This window comes from Ostrinia nubilalis, chromosome 10 (genome assembly GCF_963855985.1).
Source record: "Ostrinia nubilalis chromosome 10, ilOstNubi1.1, whole genome shotgun sequence".
NCBI lineage: Eukaryota > Metazoa > Arthropoda > Insecta > Lepidoptera > Crambidae > Ostrinia > Ostrinia nubilalis.
Window position 1 is genome coordinate 11,249,418 of NC_087097.1, and position 26,182 is coordinate 11,275,599.

The following is a 26,182-nucleotide window of genomic DNA, read 5'->3' on the forward strand; positions in this document are numbered from 1 at the left end:
AAACTTAGAAAGGAAGCAAAAAAATCGAAACTGCTTGTCGAGTATGATTGAGCCATTGCAACGAAAACGGTTTTCTGCCTCGAGTCTTGTGTGGATTGTGTTTGTCTCGTGTGTGTTATTTTTATCGAACTAAAGTGCAATTTTTTGTGTAAATTTGTGATTTGTAAGTACACTACATGCATTTTTACATTTGTATTTGATGTAAAGAGTTATTTTAGAGAATTTTAGGGGCAAATTCCTCGGTTCTTTTCAGATGTTCAATATGGCCGTTCTTTTAGATTATTTGTTCATAACTTGAAGACCTAGCGGCTAGTAAATTCTTTGAATTAATTTTGATGAGGGTCTTAGAGGCAGCCCCCTGAATAAAGCAGATTTTTTTAACGTTACGTTGATGTGGCAAACTGACAGTAACCCTATTGGATTTGACGTTTGATTTCTGACTCATTTTACTGCAGTGCTCGGTTTTATTATTTTTGCGCATGATTTTTTCAAAACGATGTTGTCTTCTGCACATGTAAAATCTTTTCTTTAGATTTTTAAAGATACTTGTAAATGAATTTAAAACTTCAAAAATAATCCCTTACACCAGTTTTACTACGAAGTAAAGGTTAGTGGTGTCAGTTTTTTATTTGTGAACTAGCCGTAGACCGCAGTTTCGTTTGGGTAGGTTTCAGTGCGTCTAAGAAAGAATATCACGCATCTATACGTATTCTATTTAATTTTTTGTATTCAGAGTTTATAGATGGTGGAGAAACATAGAAATGGGGTCAATATTTCCCTAGATTACCCTCCTTCATAGACATTACTAACAACAATATTTTACTCTTCTAGTAAATAGGTTACATAAAAACCAATAATATCCTCACGAGGCATAACACACAGATTTTAAAATGTGCAACCTACGAATACAAACATTCTGTCTGCCATAAAATTTGTAAACAAAATCGACTAAAATAAGTTTCTTGGTATGTTATAAATTAGTTTAATCATTGCAAAGAACAAAAGAAAGCTCAACAAGCACTAGTAGGACTTCATTTGCAGCACCTGTCAAAATATAGCTGCCCTTGAACTGAAGCCATAATAGTTTTGATGGGCTTAAATTACATGTTTAATAGCAAACTTTAAATTAAAAGAAACCTCTCAAATAAGATATCATGTTAACTTTAGATGATATTTATTAGTAGCATTTTTTTGTTAAATATAAAATAACATGACTTATGATAATTCATTAAAGCATCAATTTGTAAAGGAAATAATAGATAAACAAGATAAGAAAATGGTCTAATAAAGTTGAATTTTCTTAGCTCACATCAATACATATAAAATAATAAGGCTGAGTGGTACATTACACCACCTACCTTTGACCGTAAATATTACGATAACCAGTGTATTTTGTATGGTTTGACACATTTTTGATGATTGTTAAAGTCAAAGTAAGATGGTGCAACCCAGCCTAAGTCTACAAAAAGAGGTTGCCGATAGTGACCAAATTTCTTTCACTGCTGCTTTCTGCAGGCCCCTCTTTCCCACTGGGCACTTGGGGCACGTGCCCAGGGCCCCGCGACCGAGGGGGCCCCCATCTACTAATAAGACCTTTTTCCAGATGATAAGGGCCCCCCTTAATCCTTAAATGCCCAGGGCCCCTAATAGGTTAAAGACAGTCCTGGCTTTCTGTCTTGAATGACTGATAGGGTTAAAAGTATACTGGAACATGTAAAATGCTTTTTAAAAGCTTAACACTAAAGTACACGCGCGGACTAGTATAGTAGGCCAGGGTAACATTTTACGCTATAACTTTTTGAAAACTTGCGCCAGAGAGCTGGCATTCCAGGAAAGCCTCGTTTACTAAATTTGTCAGAAAGCCAGTAAAGCTTAGGTCGCTAGATTCTGCGCACTTTTCTAAAATTGGCCGTCAAAACTGCGGGTCTACTCAAAAGCCCGAAATCACTCGACAAAAAAATCATGAAAGACTTGCAAGAAATGGATTTACTCCGTGTACCAGGCAGTAGAAAGTCATGAATACTATGACAGATAAAAAACTAATCATATTTTTTCAGTAATTTTTTTTTGTTAAGAGCCATTTCACAAAAATATTCCGCGCGAATTTAGCTACAAACTGTCAACGCAACGACAAAAGAGTAAAAAGAACGCCGAAATGGACAAAAAAATCTTGAGCCGTGACCGTATTAAGACTTGATATAAGTTATTAATTTTAAGGTAGAATAAGGTATTAAAACATGATAAATTAATTTAAAATTTTAATAGAGTTTATTTAGTCTTTTAAAGATTTTTATACTTATTTCGATTAATAATGAAACACGAATAGGTATAATATGTAAAATATATTATATTAAGTACAAAATAAAGACAGTCACATAGTGAAAAAAAATCTGCCCCCTTGCAGCTCCATCATCGGACCCTGGATATCATTTACCTAGACGAAGTATTCGTCAAGGCGAATTACACAAGCCCAAACTCCATAGGGTTCTATTGTTTTGTTATGGAGTTGCAATGGAGGTGGCCATTGCAACTCCTCCAGATCCATTATCAGACAGAGCTAAGAAATAAATAAATATTATTATTATTTAACAAACACCTAAAATAAATTCATCTTACTATCTTTCTTTTTACTAGTCTTACTAATATTATAAATACGAAAGTTTGTATGGATGTTTCGATGTTTGTTACTCTTTCACGCAAAAACTACTGAACAAATTTTGATGAAGCTTTACAGTACAGTACAGCAGTACTAGGCAGTTTGTGTTCAACTATCACTCGGGTCGGACGTTCCTATCGCAAGACCGTTGGTTCACTCAGTTCCGATACGACTCTAGTGCTGTGTGTAATTATTCTCGTGAATACACTAAGTTTATTAATTTCTATGAGTGGATTTCATTTTGCCTGAGAACTACGTCATGAACCCTTAACCAGAAGACCCTGTCGCCAGCGACAGCGACGCTCATCCATCCCTGGCGTCGACCAGAATAACAATATAAATTTATGACGATCTGTAGCAAACTAAATTTCACGCGAGTAAAGCCGCGGGCAATACTACATATTTCATACTAGCTTTTTGCCCGCGACTTTTTCCGCGAAGAAGTTGAAACTGGTTCTAATAAAATTAAATTATTCTAAGAAATTATTAATTTTGTTATATGATAATATTTTTTAATATAAAACCTACAAATTATTAGGTATGTTTAAATATCTGAATACTTACAAAATTATGATATCTTTCTACAACAAAATTGAAACATTTCCTTCGGGTGCTAAAATCACCAGGCTATTGTGTGCACACTCTGGAGCATACAACTTACAACTGGCCGTCGGAGAAGCATAGATTTCCCTTAAGTCTACTCCCGCTACCACATGGAACTCCGCTAAAACTCGTGAGCCAACACTTGTTTTTGTATCGAAAATTAGTATGAGCAGCGCACGCGGTTGCCCGTTGCAGGCTTTATGCAACCACGCTATTTTAAACCGTGGCCCCTAAGCATGAGATGGGAAACTGCACTCTCTAGAATTCTCTTGAATTTGATGGTGTTAGGGGAATCCTAGGAATGAATATAGACTTTCCAATGGAATCTCCTCATCAATATTGAAACATTGCAACTTGCAATGCAATGTTTCGTTTTCATTTGTTGTATTATTGACTATTTCTTGATTTTTCAAACACGTGTCAAAATAAAAAAAATAATTTAAATCAAAAGCACTAAGGAATATTTAATTGATATCAACTTCGAAGCAAGCACAGATCACAGAAACTAAAGGGAAATGTGATAAGGGGGCGGAGCCGGTGTCGCAACAATATGCCCAAAAACAGAACATATTGCTTGTGAAAGCAATGATGACAGCAGCGACGTTATAATGTAAACAGTTTACATTGCTTGCATACTACTAAAGATTATTCGAACGTTGAATACTGATACCGCAGTGGATAATGAGCACATATTTTGATTTCTTTGACACTGAGTTTCGAACTCAGCGCATTACTTAGCATCTTTCTATATCTCTATGGAAGCAAGTTATCTTCAAAATAACATTCTACACCTTTTTAACCAAATACGAAGCACGTCATCTATCAATAGGGAATATATTTTAGAAGTTAATAAATTATGCATAAAATAACACTTTAAATAGTTAAATAATAGAATTTCTAAAAACTAGTACTGAAATCGTACTGGAAACAATAAAAAAATATTAATATGTTATCTAATTTATTTATTAAACGACCGATTATCGAAGATTTTGGAGTAAAGTTTTTGAAAATATTTTATAGCCAACATAGGAAACATTTAGTGAAAGAATTTCTTTTCGGAGCCTATTGCCTTCAAACAAACAAATAATCAAATCTTTCCTCTTTTATTACTATTGATTTAACAACAAAACTTCCCTCTCGAAACAAAACGGTTCTTTTTCTTCTTCACGAAACAAAACTCAAAGCGGATAAATAAATAAACAAATCTTTGGACAATTTCACAATGCCATCTAGTCCCAAAATAAGCAACTAATATGCTTGTGTTAAGGGTGCTAGCTTAATGGATATACTATGTACTTACAACCTTTTTTATAATTTATTTATTAAATTAAATTCATACATAAATACATAGTTACTCCCAGTCCCGTCAAAGAAATTAAATTTCATCATTTCAATTTCTGCTCGGCCGGGAATCGAACCCGGGACCTCTCGGCATATTAGTCCGTTTCGAACCACCAAACGGCCGACTCAAAACGGACCTCCCGGCATAGTATCAAAAGTATTTGGTCGCCGTATAAATCTCCGCTTCATGACACGAACACACGTAAACGTCATGGCGGGAAAAATGACACAGGTCCTGCCTTGACGGGCGCTCGCGCCGTACTAATCAATGTCGGCTTCCGCATTGTAATTTATACTGATATTCACATCAATATTTTGACAAAGTAGTTACTAATATTTAAACAATAACTGTGGAAATCAATTCTCCAATGAATATTCTTTATTTTGGGATACTTTTATTGCTGTTATTGCTTTGTATTAAAACCAAAAATCACGATCAAAATGTGACGTAAATCTTAAAAATTTGTCAAAATATTTTTAGATTTTACTCAATAATGGTAATGAAATTCAAGAATCCGTTTGATTATTGGACTACAAGAATATATGTCCGATGATTTCTATATATTTTTAAGCTTATTATACGAGCATAAATAATAGATACAGGACTTTGAAATTGAGTCTGCGGCAATTTTTCCGTAAAATGGTTGTGGGAGATGGGGCACTGAGAATTAATCAAAAGAGTTTTAGTAAATCCGTTACATTATTGGTCAACAACAAGGATTGAACTATCTTTCGCAGTAATTAAATAATCTCTGGGTGTTGCTTAAGATAGTAATTCATGCTTCCAAAATCTTAGAAATTTGCACGAAAATGTAAAATGGCTCTTAACATTGGTCTCAGAGTGCAATTTTGGTCCAAAAAATTTACAACTTTTAAATCTGTTTATAATGTTTGATCCCAAATAGTTATATAAAGAAACTTTGTTTATAAAATAACTATAATAAACACTTTTATCATTTACATATTAATTCTATTCATAAATTGCTTACAAACTGATTTACAGTGATTTTAAATTGGCTTACCAGAGTAGGCCGCGTGTGTATTCGTGTAAAAAAGGGGCGCGTGTACTGCAGTGTTAAAATAGTCATTTATTATTGTCATATCACTTTTTTTGCATGCAACTAGGGCTTTCACAGGTTCAATTCAAACAAAACCAAATCCAAGTGCAAGCCAAATAAGTTGAACCTAGAGATTGATAGACAACAACTCTGTAGTGTAATAATTTTGCATATAAGCCATATACCTACAATATCAAAGCAAATAAGTCCAAACATCCTATATGTTATGGAAAAAAATATAAATGAACTGATCACATTATACCTACCATTACATAATAAGTGATGATTAGTAAACTGTAAGTTTTAAAGTGTAAAGTTTGCTAGAATTATAAAACCAAGTTGCTATGATACATGGATTCACTCATTATGTATAAATTTAGGAATATATGGTATGTTGTTGAAGATATTTGTCACTATGTGATTGTTTTAAGCTTCAATCACACCAACGCGTGCAGATCGCCATCGCTGGTGCGATCAAAGGCCAATGACAGGTCGACAGTTCGAGACCTATGACAGTCCAGCTTTTCTCTTTTCTGACTGAGCATTATTTTTTACTAAAGTTTGTCACATTAACTTAAAAGTAATGTGTTGTCAAGTCTGCTATACCCGTAAATTTCTCTGTGGCAGAATCTAACAAAATTGGGATTTGTGTATGTGTAATTATTATCAATAATAGACCTTGTTGTCTTGTGCTAGATGTTGCTCACAACTGTAAATTTTCTATTTTTTCTTTTTGTCCATAGGTGTGAGAATGGCAACGGCACACCCGCCGTCGCCCGCGTGAAGTTGTAAGACTCTAGTGCAGTGAACTTAAGGGACCGCCGCCTCAGCGCCATCCGACCACGATGAAAATGGTGTTGTCACAACGGCAACGAGAGGAGCTGTAAGTAAAGCTACATATCAAGCAAAGAACTGCCATTCTGTCGGTATGCTAACCCTTAATTGGACAAGAAACTTTATTTCCTTTTTTTTTGGACATTATTAAAGTTCAAAATAATGTGGTTACTCTACTACCATTGACCGCTTGAGAGTTAAAAACGTGAAGACCTTATTTTTGGATCAACAGGGCTCTACTCTGAGCCCATGTTCTCCTGAAGACTAAAAACTGGGTCTATTAAATTATTTAACTTAATGTTCTCGTCTAAAATCTGAGGTAAAAATATTGAGATCTAGCTTAACTGCACTGGACTTCGTCCTATACATATAAAAAAGAAGGGTCCGTGGCCGAGTCCCCCAATGTTCGACGCACCCGTGGTCGACGCCCCCGATTTAAATTAATTTAATATCATATTTTTTCGGCTTTTGCACTAAGTACAGTCAACGAAAACTAATGAAAAAACAATGATTTTGCATGTTTACTGTTGTTATAAGCTAACTGACGGAATAATTAAAACTCTTGCCTTTTTACCTAGGAAACATCCCTATTCAAGCTTAACCGTAATGTACGAGGGCCGGCTGATAATTCCGCGGCCTAAGGTACTTAAGAGCCATTTCACAAAAATATTCCGCGCGAATTTAGCTACAAACTGTCAACGCAAAGACAAAAGAGTAAAAAGAACGCCGAAATGGACAAAAAAATCTTGAGCCGTGACCGTATTAAGACTTGATATAAGTTATTCTTTTTTCTTATATCAAGTCTTAAAACTTATTAAAACATGAATAATTAATTTAAAATTTTAATAGAGTTTAGGTATTTAGTCTTTCAAAGATTTTTATATTTCGATTAATAAATGAAACACGTATAGGTATAATATGTAAAATATATATTATAGCCCGACCAGGAACATAAAAAGCCTCGCCATGTTGCGGAAAACTAATGGTACTAATTTCTTTTAATGGCAACAGTAACTGAAAACTTCATTGACATGTCACCTTGCATGTCAATAATAAACTGTCTATTGCTGTCAAAGTGTAAACAAACTTTATTTTAAATGTGTGCAATGGATTTGGGAATTAAATTGCTAAAAACTTTTTATAGTCGTGAAAGAAAACTGGTTCACAATGTGTTAAATTATTTGTCTAAGAGAAGTACTAAGGGTTCGGACAATATTTTCATTGAATAATGTTTCCGACAAAGGTTGTCAAATTGACTGACATGTTTATCGTATAGTATAGTCCACTATGAAAATTAGCTGTGGTTTGTTTCAACTACCTATTTTAAAGATTTTTGTCACTTTGAAAGTGTTGAATTTTATGGAATTGGGAAAGAAGTACCGAGTTTGAAGCGTTCATGAGCAGACATTGCAGTTCAATATTCAAGTTCTGAATTTGATTATTGATGAATAATAAAATAAATCCTACTAGCTCGATTGATGGTTTCATTTAATTTATTTAGACCAAGTTACCTATATGTATAATCTTTTTTCGTTAATTTATGAAAATATCAAATTAGCCCGTAATCCTGAATCCTGATACATAAAATTAGCCTATTAATTTAACACAGGTACGACTGTACTCAGTGTTGCACTATCAAATGCAATTAACGCGCCTCTATGCCAGGGTTTTTATGTTCCTGGTCGGGCTAAAGGTAAAAAATAAAGACAGTGACATAGTGAAAAAAAAATTTGCCCCCTTACAGCTCCATCATCGGACCCTGGATATTATTTAGGGACGAAGTATTCTTCAAAGCAAATCACACAAGCCCAAACTCCATAGCCTATGGAGTTTGGACCATAGGGTTCTATTGTTTTGTTACGGAGTTGCAATGGAGGTGGCCATTGCAACTCCTCCAGATCCATTATCAGACAGAGCTAAGAAATAAATAAATAAATAAATATTATTATTATTAAACAAATAACTAAAATAATTCATCTAACTATCTTAAATCTTACTAGTCTTACTAATATTATAAATACGAACGTTTGTGTGGATGTCTGGATGTTTGTTACTCTTTCACGCAAAAACTACTGAACAGATTTTGATGAAACTTTACAGTACAGCAGTACTATCACTCGGGTCGGACGTTCCTATCGCAAAACCGTTGGTTCACTCAGTTCCGATACGACTCTAGTGCTGTGTGTAATAGGGATGATGACTGGGTAATGAAATCGAAATTCTGTTTAGTCCGTCAGAGAGATAATTAAAAAATTTTGGAGACATATTTTTTAATAGTATTGTATTGAGTTGAAATGTCGCGTGACGTCACTTTTGAGTAAAAATTCTACTCAAACGTGACGTATCGCGCCATTTCAACTCGATGTAGCACTGTTATTATTTCATTATGAAAGAAAATAAAAAATATGAGTAATATTTTCTAAATAACTGTCTGACGGACAAATAATTGAAATTTTGACATCTAGCCTATTATTCTCTACGAGTGGATTTAATTTTGCCTGAGACCTACGCCATGAACCCTGAACCAGAAGACCCTGTCGCCAGCGACAGCGACGCTTATCCATCCCTAGCATCGACCAGAATTGTGCGCATACTCTGGAGCATGCTACATACAACTGGCTGTCGGAGAAGCATAGATTTCCCTTAAGTCTACTCCCGCTACCATATGGCACTCCGCTAAAACTCGTGAGGGCGCCAACACTTGCTTTTGTATCGAAAATTAGTATGAGCAGCGCACGTAGTTGCTCTATGCAACCACGCTATTTTAAACCGTGGCCCCTAAGCATGAGATGGGAAACTGCACTCCCTTGAATTCTCTTGAATTTGATGGTGTTAGGGGAATCCTAGGAATGAATACATACCTACTTTCTAATGGAATTACCTCATCAATGTTACGTTTTCACTTGTTATTTTATTGCGATCTGACCTTGATTTTTCAAACACGTGTCAAAATAAAAAAATAATTTAAATCAAAAGCACTAAGGAATATTTAATTTTAATTGATATCAACCTCGATGCAAGCACAGATTACAGAAACTAAAGGGAGATGTGACAAGGGAGCGGAGCCGGTGTCGCAACAATATGCCCAAAAACAGAACATATTGCTTGTGAAAGCAATAATGACAGCAGCGACGACATAATGTAAACAGTTTACATTGCTTGCATAGTACTAAAGATTATTCGAACATTAAATACTAATACCGCAGTGGATAATGAGCACATATTTTGACTTTGTGTGTGTGAATTCCTAATGCGACACTGAGTTTCGAACTCAGCGCATTACTAAGCATCTCTATAAAATATCTCTATGGAAGCAAGTTATCTCCAAAATAACATTCTACACCTATAGAACCTAGTCAGGTAATAATTTTAATAAAATACGAAGCACGTCATCTATCAATAGAATATAATATATTTTAGAAGTTAATAAATATGCATAAAATATAAAAACTTTAGTTAAATCATAGAATTTCTGAAAAACTAGTACTAAAATCGTACTGGAAACAAAAAAAAATAATGTGTTATCAAATTTATTTATTAAACGTCCAATTTATTAAAGATTTTGGACTAAACTTTTTAAAAATATTTTATAGCCTACATAAAATACGAAAACATTTTGAATTCTAATCGTGAAATAATTTTTTTTCGGAGCCTATTGCCTCCAAACAAACAAATTAGTCCGTTTCAAACCACTACACCAAACGGCCGACTCGAAACAGGGACCACTCGGCATAGTATCAAATGTATTTGGTCGCCGTATAAATCACCGCTTCACGACACGAACGCACGTAAACGTCATGGCGGGAAAAGTGACACAGGTCCTGCCTTGACGGGCGCTCGCGCCATACTAATCGATGTCGGCTTGTGCATTGTAATTTATACTGATATTCACATCAATATTTTGACAAAGTGGTTACTAATATTAAAACAATAACTGTAGAAATCAATACTACAATGAATATTCTTCATTTTGGGATACTTTTATTGCAGTTATTGCTGTGTTTTTAAACTAAAAACCACGATCAAAATGTGACGTTAATCTTCAAATTTGCCAAATTATTTTTAGATTTTACTCAATAATGGTAATGAAATTCAAGAATCTATTTCATTAATGGACTACAAGAATATATGTTTGATGATTACTATATATTTCTAAGCTTATTATATGAGCATAAATAATAGATACAGGACTTTGAAATAGAGTCTGCGGCAATTTTTCCGTAAAATGGTTTTGGGAGATGGGGCACTGAGAATTAAGCAAAAGAGTTTTAGTAAATCCGTTTCATTAATGGTCAACACCAAGGATCGACCTATCTTTCGCAGTTATTAAATAATCTCTGGGTGTTGCTTAAGATAGTAATTCATGCTTCCAAAATCTTAGAAATTCGCACGAAAATGTAAAATGGCTCTTAATGAAATAAAATAAATGGTTTCTATTTTTTATTTTGTAATATAATCTCCCTCAAAAGAAATACATTTCTTAAATCTAGCATACAATGCCTTTTACCCACCCAAAAAATTTTTTTTTAAAATGACGACCAACCGCAGCTTTAATTTCGTTGTCATCTGCATATCTCCGGCCCCGTAAGTCCTTTTTCAAATCGAAAAACAGGAAAATATCGCTAGGTAATAGGTCTTGGCTATATGGTGGGTGGCCAATCTCTGAGAACCCGGTGTCTTTCAGGGCTTGGCCTCGCAACTCGTGCGGCGTGAACGGGCGCGTTGTCTTGCCGAAAGATCAATCCGCGTGTCAGTTTCCCACGTCATTTCTGTACAATAGCCTCGCGAACATAAAGAAATATTCTTCAGCTATCTGCCACGATTTAATTCTTTGGTCAGCCGGAACGATTTTTTCGACTTTTGAACGTTTCCTTCACTCAGTATCGTGACAGGGCGGGGGTCGTTTTCACAGGTCTCTCGTCCGTGTTGAAATAGTCGGGCCCATTTTTTAACCATGGTATATGAAGGTCCAGAATCCTGAAGAACCAATGACATCTCTTCAAAAATGTCTTTCGGTCTATTTTCCTTCTTTACGAGGAATTATGTCCGCGGCGCGCGGTGTCGAAATTCCGCAAATCTCCAGATTTGGCGGACATGGTGATGTCATTTGTTCGATAGAAATCGAACTATCAGTGCAAACTTAATTAGTGATTGCTTTTTATAATACTACTGAGTGTCGCAACTAGTGACATGAGTAACATGCTAATTACTCATCGCTAAGTACCTTAGGCCGCGGAATTATCAGCCGCCCCTCGTAGGTTGACTCTTCTCTGAAATTAGTGAAGTCGTACAAACGGCGCCACAGCACGTAAAATATCTGCTGTGGAAAATCAGGGTACTTAGATCAACTTTTCTGATTGATTACGTTTGTTGATAGAGGTGCAACGAACAATAATGTTAGTGAGTTTGTACGGTGCAATAATAAATAATTGAAAGTCTAAAAACGCATCGTCGCACAGTAGTTTGATTTTAAAAAAAGGTGGACATACGATCGAAAGTCATAATTTCACCGAAACAAAAATTGTTTTGGATAGCATTTTGAATGCTGATCAACATTTGTCATTATGCATTTTTCGATAAAACGAGCCTTTCATGCTTAAAAAAAATATGACAAGAAAATTTGTATGGAGAAAAATCTTTTTTAACTTTTTTCTGGCTACTGTTGCAAACTGTAGCGGTCAAACCTTATGTAGTCGTAAGTACCTATGGTGCCTAACATTACTACATAAATACTTTTTGCGGGCACGCGCGGCCAAGCGAGTAATGGACATGCAAAATTTTAAATATTTTTATTTATTAATTATTGATTTTAATGCACTTAAAGTAATTATTAATAGATAAATATACTTAGTCTAACTTAATACAGCCCCCTATTACCTCATTTCACGCTAAAACCTTTCAAACTAGAACCTAAGTTTGTAGGTACTAGGCAGTCTAAGTTGTTTTTATTGTCATTATAATATTCACTACTGGTCTACTGGTTATCGTGTAAGATAGATTAGGTAGGTATCAACCCTTTACCTAGGTATATACCTACTTCTTGGCACTTATAATACCGACATACATGATTAAAAAAAGTCTTCAAGCAAGAACCCTTGACTTCAATGCTTATGAAAGATTTTTTAACTTTCTAGAGTAGTCCTGAATAGATCCTTAAATCATTTTGACTGTCATAATCGATTACAGTAGGTAGCGGAACTGTAATTTCCAGTTCTTCTGTTGAATAGTCTTATACTTTCGCAAAAATATTCTTTTTTTTTGGCTCCTTTAAAGATGTGTAAGTTTCTTTCCCTTCGTCTAAAAAGATATCGTACATAACACCTTTATAAGCAGCCTCAAACATAAAGCATAAAGCATACCTTTACCCAATCATCGAACTGAGAAAAACCTGAAATCCGACATTTATCACCTTCTTCCATTCATGTCTTCAATTATTATCTTCGTTCGAAAAACAATCAAAAAAAGATATTTTAGCCTATTCACTTATTTTGATCAGAGTGTTTAAAATAATCAAAGTCACTCACATACTTACTTTTTCCGAAAGAATCCAATAGGCAGGTTTGCAGTACACCAAAATGTTATCACATTATCTGCACCATGTAACAGCAGTTTTTGTGTACGTTAGCTGGCATATAAAACTATAGGAGAGGTGTACATAATGGATCTGCAATAATGTGTGGCAATACGGCTCGGACAGTGGCGGCGTAGCATGGGTTGGCACCCGGGGCGATCACCCCCTCCCCCCCCGTCATAAGTCCTAAGACACCCCCTGGTCCCCCCAGGATTTTGGGGTTACCTACCGATTCGAAGATTGAAAGACAATCGCACCCCCCCCCCCCTATCATGACATAGATCGTAGATTTGCCATGCAGATGCGCCAGTGAGTACTAATCTGCGCGACTTGTGTCACCCCCTGATGCTTGGCACCCGGGGCGGACCGCCCCCACCGCCCCCCCCTTACGCCGCTACTGGGCTCGGAAACGTGACCTCTCAATATAGGCCTTATAAATAAGCTCAAAATTGCACAACGTGCTATGGAGAGGGCTATGCTCGGTGTTTCTTTACAAGATCGAATCAGAAATGAGGAGGAGATCCGTAAACGAACCAAAGTTGTTGACATAGCCCAACGGATTAGCAAGCTAAAGTGACAATGGGCAGGGCACATAGTACGCAGAACTAATGGCCGATGGGGCAGCAAGATTCTGGAGTGGAGGCCACGTACCGGAAAGCGCAGCGTAGGACGTCTACCCACAAGGTGGACCGACGACCTCATAAAGGTAGCAGGAAGGCGCTGGATGCAGGGCACCACCAAGCGGCCATTGTGGAAATCATTGGGGGAGGCCTATGTTCAGCAGTGGACGTTCTATGGTTGAAATGATGATGGATGATGAATAATGTGTAGAAGAGGGTTACGGATATTTCCATTTATGATGGAATTATTTGACTAACTGAATGGAGAGCCATAAAAATGTATTGTTTACTATATGGTTTGAAACCCTTACTGAACCCACTACCTACTGTAATCGATTATGACAGTCAAAATGATTTAAGGATCTATTCAGGACTACTCTAGAAAGTTAAAAAATCTTTCATAAGCATTGAAGTCAAGGGTTCTTGCTTGAAGACTTTTTTTAATCATGTATGTCGGTATTATAAGTGCCAAGAAGTAGGTATATACCTAGGTAAAGGGTTGATACCTACCTAATCTATCTTACACGATAACCAGTAGACCAGTAGTGAATATTATAATGACAATAAAAACAACTTAGACTGCCTAGTACCACAGAATACATAATAGTAGCAACAGAAATTGCACTCCTTTGTGTAGGATCAGATGCCGACATTTTAACGGTAATAATAATAATGCAAAATATCCAACGCACATGGTGCATTCGAAATCGCACCTTACTACTACGCTCACAAGAGTGCATTTTTTTTGTGTTTAGAATTGATCTACGTCACCGCTCAAGCGTCAGGGTTGTATGAGCAAAGTAAAATAAATCAAAACTTAATTTTAAGAAGCAATTATTGTATTTACGATTAGTAAACGTTAATCTAGTGGTGTTTGTATTTCGTACCATCTCCAAAGTACCTAATAATAAACTTCAGTGTTGCGATAATTCGAAATTGGACAAACAGTTTTAAAAGGTGTAGTGTCGGAAAATAGACACGGTGAAGTAAAGTTAATGTTTTATTAGCTAAAATAATGTTTTTGCTATAGCTTTTTGCCATAAGTATTTCAATTTTATTTAAAAAAAAATGCTGTTATTTTTAATTATTTAAATTACTACAGTTAATTATTATTTCTAAATATACGATTTTCCATTATAAAGACGAATAACAGTGCTGTTGGAACAATAAACCTTGATTGCGACGATGATCGACTGAGCGAGTATAGGTACGCGTGTGTACACAGGCGCGTGGAGGCCATGACTGATTTGCAACTTGAAGTTGTCGCGCGCTGTAGGTAATTATCTCGGCCGGCATAGGCGAGTGACGGAGGCCTGCTAGTACCTACAAACTTAGGTTCTAGTTTGAAAGGTTTTAGCGTGAAATGAGGTAATAGGGGGCTGTATTAAGTTAGACTAAGTATATTTATCTATTAATAATTACTTTAAGTGCATTAAAATCAATAATTAATAAATAAAAATATTTAAAATTTTGCATGTCCATTACTCGCTTGGCCGCGCGTGCCCGCAAAAAGTATTTATGTAGTAATGTTAGGCACCATAGGTACTTACGACTACATAAGGTTTGACCGCTACAGTTTGCAACAGTAGCCAGAAAAAAGTTAAAAAAGATTTTTCTCCATACAAATTTTCTTTTCATATTTTTTTTAAGCATGAAAGGCTCGTTTTATCGAAAAATGCATAATGACAAATGTTGATCAGCATTCAAAATGCTATCCAAAACAATTTTTGTTTCGGTGAAATTATGACTTTCGATCGTATGTCCACCTATTTTTAAAATCAAACTACTGTGCGTCGGCAACACATAAAAGAGTTCAAATTCGAAAACAACACATTATTTACGGACAATGCGCGTTTCGGCCATCATTATTAATGAATTCGTTTGAAACACTGAGAGTGAGCACAAGTTGCACTTGACCCAGTTTTACCGATTCCATTTTATAGTTACTTTTGTCTTTAATTCGTAAATAAAACTCACTGTAAATATTGGGCATTTTTAAAACAGAAAATGAAAACGGAATTGACTACTGGATGAGCAAACAACTAGTTCGCAAAAAATTATACCTTCAGTACTCACTCATCAACTAGAAACAATCCAATTTTTTCAGCTTCTGAATTTGGCTAATTGAAAATATGTTTAAAGGCGACAAGGTTGAAGCGATGTTGCAATTGTTAGCACTGCTTTTATGAAAGTGATGGCTTAAAATACTTTTCACAGTATTGATCTATTGTGTAATTTTACTTCTGTAGTTTAGATTATTCGTAATAATTCTTAATTAAATTAAACTTGCGTACCTATACTTTTTGAGCTAATGTAATAATAGTCGGCAAATAACTAGATTTCGAACATCAATATCATCCATAAATGTAGCCGTGTTAGACGTCGGTCTTCACTGCACTTATGTTTGTTTGTGTAACCGTGTTTAACGATTAACTTCCTTCCGCGTTGTCTAGTTTTTATTATCTCCATTTACCTACTTTATGAATATCAATTTCATTCATTATAAACCAATCGCGAGGTCTCTTACACCTGTATGTATGTTTTGTTCCGTAACAGGATTTTGAGAGAGGTCCAATATTTAGTTAAGTAACATAACTAACTATAATTAAACTTTGATTAATTACTCATTATAACAGTTTGAACAAGTAAAGTCAAATGCATGACTGTTCATCTAACTAAAGATATTTCTAGCTATATTAGGTACCTACTACAGAATGTACGTACAAAGGATGACCTCCTTATTCTTACTCATGTTAATTTTGAAGCAATATTTAGTGTCCTAGCAGTTAGTAATGTTTATCATTGTTCGCCAAAAAGATGGATAATGATCGCTTTTTATACATACATATTACTAATATTCAAAAGCCTCTTGTATATTAAAAAGGGGTTAAAAAGGGATTATAATATTAATAAATAACCCTCTTTCTGGCGTAGTCGGGTACAGATTACGCTTCGTCGGTCCCCATTGTGGTGGTATGTGTGGCAGTACATGGTAGAGATGGGTTATACTAGGTAAATTTGATACTAGGTGCACCTATTCCAAGTATTTATTAATACGTGATCCAAATACCTGTTCCACTTAGTACGTAGTAATTTACCATACTTGACGCGACTAGTGCGGACTAATCCACGTATTATGACTTTAAAATACAATTTTCTTTGAAAAGATCCACTCGTAGTATTAATAATGCAATTTGAAATTGAATAATAATGTTTTTGCTGGTTGTTGATTGATTGATATCCTCCCTTCATACTTCAACAGGCTTAGGACTGTCAACTTAAAAGTTGGCGTATTTAAAAGATATCAATTTTATAAAAATATTTACATAATTTTTTCTATTTTTTATTTATGCAATTATCACGGACGCGTGACAACAAACCAAAACAAACCTGTCGGAAGAATAAAAACTGGTTTTTTACCGGCTAGCAACAAGGAGTGAGCTGGATGAGAGAGAACAAAAATTAAAATATTCAAAACCTTACCTGTGTACAAATAGAGTTTAAATTACGTAATACATCAAACACCTATTCCTATCTCACACCTGCCTGCGCTCAAATTTGTTTGTCAGACAGAGACGGAGTGAATCTCTACGTTCGCACATAATAGAGATGAGACGTATTTACTAGAACAGATCCACACACCAGGTATTTTACAGTACTAGGCGGCACCTATTCCAATTTTTAAAATACTTGATCCACCTAGTATTTTATAAATTACACGATTTCCGACCCTACCATCAAAGTAATAAAGGTTATTATTGCGTAATCCGTAGTCGTGTATTACGCGCACCTAGTATTTCTCGCTAAGCTTATGTGCGAACGTAGAGATTCACTCCGTCTCTGTCTGACCAAACAAATTTGAGCGCGACGAAGCAAACGCACACAAACGTAGTCAAACCACATTCATGTAAATAAGAAAAAATATGTAAATATTTTTATGAAATTGATATCTTTTAAATACGCCAACTTTTAAGTTGACAGTCCAAAGCCTGTTGAAGTATGAAGGGAGGAATTATTATTCAATTTCAAATTGCATTATTCATACTACGGTTGTATCTTTTCAAAAGAAAATTGTATTTTAAAGTCATATTACGTGGATTAGTCCGCACTAGTCGCGTCAAGTATGCTAAATTACTACGTACTAGGTGGAATAGGTATTTGGATCGAGTATTAATAAATACTAGGAACAAGTGCACCTAGTATCAAATTTACCTAGTATAACCCATCTCTAGCACATAAGCTTAGCGAGAAATACGCGGTGCGCGTAATACACGACTACGGATTATGCAATAATAACCTCTATTACTTTGATGGTAGGGTCGGAAATCGTGTAATTTAAAAAATACTTAGCGAGAAATACGCGGTGCGCGTAATACACGACTACGGATTATGCAATAATAACCTCTATTACTTTGATGGTAGGGTCGGAAATCGTGTAATTTAAAAAATACTAGGTGGATCAAGTATTTTAAAAATTGGAATAGGTGCCACTTAGTACTGTAAAATACCTAGTGTGTGGATCTGTTCTAGTAAATACGTCTCATCTCTAGTACATGGCAGTAGCTGTGTTTCGGCCCGACCTGCGCGCTGTCGACCTTTGAAAGTAACAGTGTTCTTACAGTTGTCAAGTCGTTGACCCGGCCTGTGGCGCCTCACACTTCTACTTGGTGATCAACTTTCAAACACCCAAAAATCCCACCATATTTTACCCAAGCTTATGACATCATAATTGGCTGTAATCTTTTACGAGTGATAATTGCTATCGACAAACGATTGTCACTAAAAATCGGATATAATCATGACACTTATCTACGAATGTATAAAAACAAAATTGCTCAGTTCCCTTTCGTTACAAACAAGACGTTGAGTAATGAGTACGACCTACCTATTACGAATTCTATTCCGTATAATTTTCCCATTCGTTGTCTCTTGTTTCGATCGTGAACTATAGCCCAAATGCCCTATCATGCCTTGTACCTTGGTACCCTTTGCGTTCGCTCAGCCGAAGTGAAAGGAGAGCGATCCAGTCGACACTTATCTAAACAAAGATGTGGGCAAGCTGTTCACACGCTATTGTTGCTCGAAAATTAAACGCGTCCAAGGTGTAACCTGTCAAAATGAGCACGTTAGACTTACGTAATCTAATTAGATAAATGTGATTAGGCACTCGACAATATTGAGGTTTACTTTCTACATAAGTCATGTGTGCCACATTTGAAAGCTAGAAACTTGTACATTCTGTAAAAGATTCCTTGAAACTGTTATAATCCATATTGAAAGCTTTTATTTTACTTGCAATAGTTGCAATGATGGTTGCATTTACTACCTACCAGATAAACTTGGCACAATAAAAGCAAACTTCTGGTGGGTTTAACTGTTTGCTGAAGAAAGGCATAAGGAATATGAAGGAATAAGAATTGGCAATTGCACAACAAATACCTCGTCAAATCCTGTAGCTCCTAAAAGCACTGCACTCGCAAAAGTAGCACAGCTTTTTCATAAAGCATCTGTGAATTCAGTTGTATCTTCCTGGTTTTGAACTGTCACAGAAACCACAGAATACCTACATAATTGTAGCAGAAACACGGGGAGCATTTGTGATTCCGTTTGAATTTGCTCCGTTACAAATCGGGGTCATTGAACGCGTGTGTTGATTAAAAATAACGATCACAAATTAAGAGCAACAGACTCATTTTGCCAAATACCTTGACTAATATAAGATTAATGTAACAGATCTGTCGTGTAATACTATGAAAGTCGGATAAGCTTTGATCCGCTGCATTTGCAGTCTCTAAATTGATAATTTTGTTAAGTGTATTTTCGAAAGTTTCCATTTAACCTTAAAGTTATCCATTCCAATTCTATTCAGCGAATTCCCATAAAGTGGTTTAACATAACAGTTAGCTATTCACAAGTTATAATATCGTAGAGCTTTTAACTGCATTACCCATTGCAGGTGGCTTCAACTAGAGTCGAGTCTCTCTACAGGTTTTTAACAAGTAGAAAGCAGGTGCTCTTTATTGATCAAATGATCAGTAGGTATAACACCAGGCAACTCGCCTTGCGTTCGGAATTCTCATTACATTCATACATATTAAGATCTTAATGCCTTGCTAATTAGTAGCTTTTATTTATGAAACCCAGTTTGCCATTTTTAACTAGATTTTGAGCAATGGCCACTAATATACAAAAGAATAACAGTGAAAGTGTACCAACAACCACGTGCATAATGCTTCTAGTGTAATGTTATTCAAATTAGTTTGGTGATAACAATCTCCGCGGCCGGCCTGAGACCTCCCATTGGTTTGAATGAAGCAGGTCGAATCGAGAGTTGTCTTACTTTTTGAACACCCAAACAGAAAAAATCTTGCGTCATAGTTTATTACCATAATCGATCAAGATCATAATCTGTCTTGCATAACGGCTGATATAGTTATTGCCGAACATGTGTCTGAAAATCGATCGGTCCGACGATTATAGCTTTTAAGATGTTTGTAGTACAATCAACACTGTATGTTACTAAAGCGGTGCGGTTTTTATTCACTTTCCTCTTGCCTTACTTGATAAAGTAGCCTTGACTGACGGATGAATTTCTACTTTCGTCATTTTACCTTGAACAAACTTACATTTCGGTAGAAATTAACAACAAACTATGTTAATACCATAATGATTATTTGCTAAGTTTATTCAAATATATCGATCTTGTACTTAACTGAGGTTTAAGTAGTATTTTTAATGCGTAATATGGTAATTTTTCTTTTCTGCAATGCTACAAGTGCTGTATTCTGTTCTGTTGTTGCTGAAATGTCATTCCAGTTTGTATAAAAGTATTGAATTTTTAGATTTAGAAATTATCAAATACCATTTTATTAGGTACGTTTTTAAATGTTATATTTCAGTAATTAATACATAAAATCAAAAGTGACTACATTATAGAGAGAGCTACTAAATTATATTAATCCATCACATCATTATTATGTGCCATCATCGTTGTACCAGTTTTTGTTTCCCTATTTGCCTATAACATGTTTGTCAATGTCAACATACTCATTTGTAAGGTTGTTGCAAAACTTGATGACACATCGACAAAAAGTTCATGTTAACTTTAGCAAGGTCCTTCTTCACTAGTATACGCGAAAATAGTGTTTATCAAGGTTGTTCCTGTTTTATTTTCAACTTATCTCTTCTCTGTCCCTTAATATTATTGACAAATATGTCCAAATCGATCTTAGCTCTACTTTAAGACCACTTTATATTATTTTGACTGGTTGTATTTCTACATTTGGACCAATCACGGTCTTGTGTATTTCAGAATTTCGTAAGCGGTCATGTTTTTTGGGAGAATGAGGCGTGCGTAACATAACTACGAAATCAGTAAAAGGTTTCCGAAAACAGCAAAAATATGGACTTGGAAACTCTCAAAATAGCGAGCAACAACTGAGTTATGATTGGTACCAGTAAAGTAACGTAGGAAAATTATTGTAATTACTGTCTGTTCCTAGTAACTGTTCCTATTAAAAAAAACGTTAACTGTGGAAAAAGCTCATAAACTCTTCAAGGAAAGCAGTTATTACTAAGACATTATAGTTAATATATTTCTTCATATCGTTCTCATGGCCAAGAATGAAGGAATGTAAGTCATTGTAAGGTTCAAGACCCGTTGCCCATCCGCTAAGCGTCTCGGCGCGCTAGGAATGTGGTCCTCGCCCGTTCGTGGTCATTCAGCCGCATGCAGATACTGCACTGGCAGATGCAGTGGAAGGCCGTATCTCCTGATAAATTTAAGACATTATTGTTATATCTTTCTTCAATAAAGCTCTCGTGACCAAGACCCGAGGAATGCAAGTTATTGTAAGTTCAAGACCCGTTGCTCATACGCTAAGCGTCTCGACGCGCTAGGAATGAGGTCCTAACAGGTTCTTGGTCATTTTGCCGCATGCAGATACTGCACTGGCAGATGCAGTGGAAGGCCGTATCTCCTGATAAATATTTAAGACATTATTGTTAATATCTTTCTTCAATAAAGCTCTCGTGGCCAAGATCCGAGGAATGCAAGTTATTGTAAGTTCAAGACCCGTTGCTCATACGCTAAACGTCTCGGCGCGCTAGGAATGAGGTCCTAACAGGTTCTTGGTCATTTTGCCGCATGAAGATACGTACAGAGGAAGGGCGTATCTCTCTGGTATAATTAAACTTCTCCATGGATTCTTATTCATACGGGAAATTCATTACATGGTGTATGTATCTAGCTAGAAATCTGACGATAATAATCATGGATTTTCACGAACTTTCTGTATGCAAGCACTTGTCTTGTTTTCGTTGTTTCAGGTTTTATTACATAACTCTTAACTTCCAATTCATTCTCTTACTTTTTAAAGTACAAAAGTACTTATTTGGTATACTATGCGAAATTCAAGTTTTTGAAAGTCGATAAAAAAATCTGAACTTATGAAACTGTAAGACTGTTGCACAAGTAGACATACATTGTGGGTGATCCCATACTAGAGGTGCCTACTTGTAAATGTTGGTATTCTAATTGCTAAAAGTAAAAGTATTTTTAGAGGTTAACTTTGGATGTGAATCCCCAGAATTTGATTGATGATACGCTTTGTTGTGAACGTATCTTTCATCAATTAACGATTTCTGCAATTGATTGCGCTCGAGTCATTTATTGTTAACAGTCCAAGATGTTATCTGATTGATACGTAATATTGTTCTTGAGGCTATAAGTAGAAGAGCAGTCGATTTGATCGATGTATTCAAATTCATATTTCATTCTTTAGTCAGATCTTTTGTTATAACATGAATTATCATTATTCGCCTATCAGCCGATCTATTGCATATTAATTTAAAAATGATCCGCTCTGGTATCTGTTTTATTCGCTCAGACCTCAGACAAGACTTTAGTCGGTTTAGGGTGGATTCGACCAAACAAGAGTAAATATTAATCTCAGAAATCACAATAAATCGTCAGTTATTCGACTTTTTGACATATTTCCCATACTGAAACTGTCAATGTGTCAGTTATACCAGGAGTTATTCTCAGATAAAAGTTTGGTCGAATCGGGCCTTATTCTTATTTGTTCACAGGGTAAGTGAGAAAGTCTATAATTTTCCTTTGGCTCTTATGGTTTAAGAAAGAGGATTGTTTCTGTTTAAACTTTAAAAAATTCAAAATATTAAACATTGTAATATCATTTCAAAAGAAAACAGTGTGTCCCGTTAAAAGTCATGTCATGTCATGAGTCAATCACTTGCTCTTGCATTTGTTGACACACTATTTTGTAAACATCAAGAGAAATTCACATTCTCATTACGTGTATGCCAGTCTGAGTATTGAAAGGATTTAATCATTTCGTTGCTCGGTCACGAATCTAATCAAATTAGCATGTACGAGATACTAGCTGTTCATTGAAAGTTTTACATGGAAGTAGGTACATGGTATCTACGTGCAAGCGCGTTCGTGGATGTCAGTTTCGTGCATCAAGTTGTTTGGTTTCCTGCCCTTTATGACGTCACCCCCTTTGAAAATAACCCGCCCCTGGCATTTCATTCCCCTTTGCTAGTCACGGGTTTCCCGATACTTCATTTACCCTTGCGACCTGCGTTTATTACGTGCCATGAAACCAACGTCAACATAATAATGTCAGGTCGTAAGGCGTTAACCGCGGATCATGAAATGCGCAGGATTTCACTGAGCAAGGCTGTTGAAGAATTAAGCTCAGCTTGGAACGTATCTTTAACAAAACAACTTTCTTCAGTAACAATGCTAAGCTAATGTCGGTCAGGTTCCATTTCGGTTCAAAATGGCATTTCGTTGTTTTACAATAGTGCACAGTATCGTCAATTTTCTGTATTCTTGTCCCAGAAGATGAGTCTTAGCGTAGGTAGTCATTGTTTCATCAATTCTCATCATTGGTGCTTTATTATATCACGGAGGACATTTGCAGGCGGTCTCAAGAGAGGCTGATTGAAATAGCTCACGGAAAAGAGATTCGCAATGCTGCCGCACAATTTATAAACGCAGTAAGTACCACTTACTGCATTTATGATTGTTTTGAATATTCTGAATCCTGACATCGCGATCTATAAGAATCAAAGACCCGTTTTTTTCTATCTATCTTAGAACGGAAGATACATATTATCATAAACGCAGTAAAGAGCAGATTGTAGGTTTCTTCACATACTATGTTAGCAGTAAGAGCACATAATAACTTAATATTACGTGAATACTCGCGCTTACTTAATTTGCTACACAGTAATAGTGCAGTATGTGCCAATTACATCATTCTTATTATGTTTCTACAATTGTTAAGTTCACCTTGTACATAGTATATGTGCAGTAATTCCACTTAAACACACACTGATATTATGTTTCCATAGGAAAAACAGATGACTTGTACTTAATATTAATGCAGTAATTACAATTATACTGCGTACATACTAAGGATTGTCAGAGTGCTGCCTAGGTGTTAACATGTTATGAACGCAGTGGCTCTGACTCTTACGTTATTGGAAGAAGTTGAAAACCTGTCCAAATGACAAATCTAGCCGAAGACCCAAGAGCTAGATTGACCCGTCACTATACCGAAGATATCCCAGACGTGTCTGTACGAGATTAGAATGGCTCTCAAACAGCTGAAAAACAACAAGGCACCGGGCGATGATGGAATCACGGCTGAGCTTCTGAAATCAGGCGGAACGCCGGTACTAAAGGCTCTTTAGAAGCTATTCGATTTCGTCATCCTTGAGGGAAAAACGCCTACGGCATGGCACAGAAGTGGTGATACTCTTCTTCAAAAAAGGCAACAAAACCTTGTTGAAGAATTTATTTTATACCCATCTCACTTCTGATTCTGTTTTTGAGAGTCATCATGAATGGTTTCACGCGACATCTAGCCTCCCGAACAAATCGGTTTCCGATAAGGCTTTAGTACGATAGACCACATACTTATCTATGGCAGAAAACTGAGGAGAATAATCAGCAACTTTGTCTGGCATTTGTGGTCTATGAGAAAGACTTCTCTCTTCAAGCTAGTCTCTCCAACGGTGCCAAATTTACTATAGATATAATCGTTGAATGGCTTGTACGAATAGGCCACAATGTCAGTCCGTCTCCGGGATCAGGACTCCAGTTGCAGCGAGGGGTTAGACAGGGAGATGTGATATTTCTAAAACTGTTCACTACCACTCTGGAAGATGTTGTCAAGCTTCTGGACTGGAGCGGATTGGGCATAAATATCATCAGCGAGTACATCACCCATCTTTGATTCGCGGACGATATCGTAGTCATGGCTGAGAACGTGGAGGATCTAAGCTCAATCCTCGATTGCCTCAATAGAGCCTCTCAACAAATGGGTCTTTAATGGACAAGACAAAAATCATGTCAAATGCCGTGCTGTACCCACTCCTCTGAAGGTTGGAGACACTATGAGTTGTCTGATGGCCGCTGGGGCAGGAAAGTTCTTGAGTGGCGACCATGAGCTGGAAGACGCAGCTTGGGCAAGCCTCACACTAGGTGGACCGATGATCTGGTGCAGGTCGCGTCAGGTGCCTGTATGCGAGCGGCACAGGACCGGTCTTTGTGGAAATCCTTGGGGGAGGCCGTTGTCCAGCAGTGGACGTCTTTCGGCTGAAACGAACGACCGAGTCTTTATTTTATTAGATTGGTATATTTAAGATCTAAAAGTGGGTGCCATTCTTAATTTTTGATTGAATAACAAGCGATCTCAGCAATTATTTTGTAATACTTGTTTCATTTACCCCTTGGTCATTTGGGAAAGTTCAACATGAAAGCGTTATTGGCTTATGATAAGCGCAGTATAATTGTATTATTACTGCGCATTTAAAGTTTTGATAAATTATTTTGATTCACACTCCCACTCATAAATGCAGTAAGTTGTAAAGATACGGCGCATATATTACGTTGTAAGAACTAAAATTTTAATTAATCATTTAACACATGTACCGTAAGTAACGAAAACTACTGATAAACGCAGTAAGGAACAATCATACTGCATTCATGGGTAGTAAGTATCGAACGAAATCTTAGTTAATCCATAACATAAACAGTTTTTTAATAATTTTAAATACAAAATATTAATTAAAATACAAAAACCTCATATCAAAATAAACTTTGAGTTTAGCTCTATAAGCCCATATATTTTTTTTTACAAATATTTGCGTAACTAATTGTAGACACCCCAAAATAAAATTTCAACTTTGATCGCGTTTTTCTCGAAACTGTTCACGTGTTACTTACTGCGTTTATAAATTGTGCGGCAGAATGACGCAGTCGAGGTCTGACGTAGCCCACCAGCCGGCGCCTAGGGTGGGAGGAGGCGATCGATACCAAGCATGTGGGCGACCCCATCCCTCCACCCCCACAATATTACTCTTAGATTATCAACCTTAATCCCATTGTATCATGGTCTATTTTAAGCCAGCTAGAGGAGCAAGCAACGAAGAATTAAAATAGTTCCATTAATGCCTTCTTCAA

At 36.1% G+C, this 26,182-nt stretch overlaps 1 protein-coding gene across 2 annotated transcripts in view; it reads left to right on the top strand.

Annotated features, from left to right (window-relative positions):
• Positions 1-26,182, top strand: part of LOC135075248 (lissencephaly-1 homolog) — a 52,487-nt gene continuing 26,305 nt past the window's right edge. Inside the window, exons 1-2 of one of the 2 annotated variants that reach the window (XM_063969626.1) lie at positions 1-163; positions 6,402-6,541. In XM_063969626.1, coding sequence (XP_063825696.1) covers positions 6,504-6,541 — 38 coding nt within the window. In that variant the 5' untranslated portion in view covers positions 1-163; positions 6,402-6,503. Of the gene's footprint in view, positions 164-436; positions 608-6,401; positions 6,542-26,182 lie in introns of those variants that run through there. The other variant, XM_063969625.1, reaches the window with a different exon arrangement.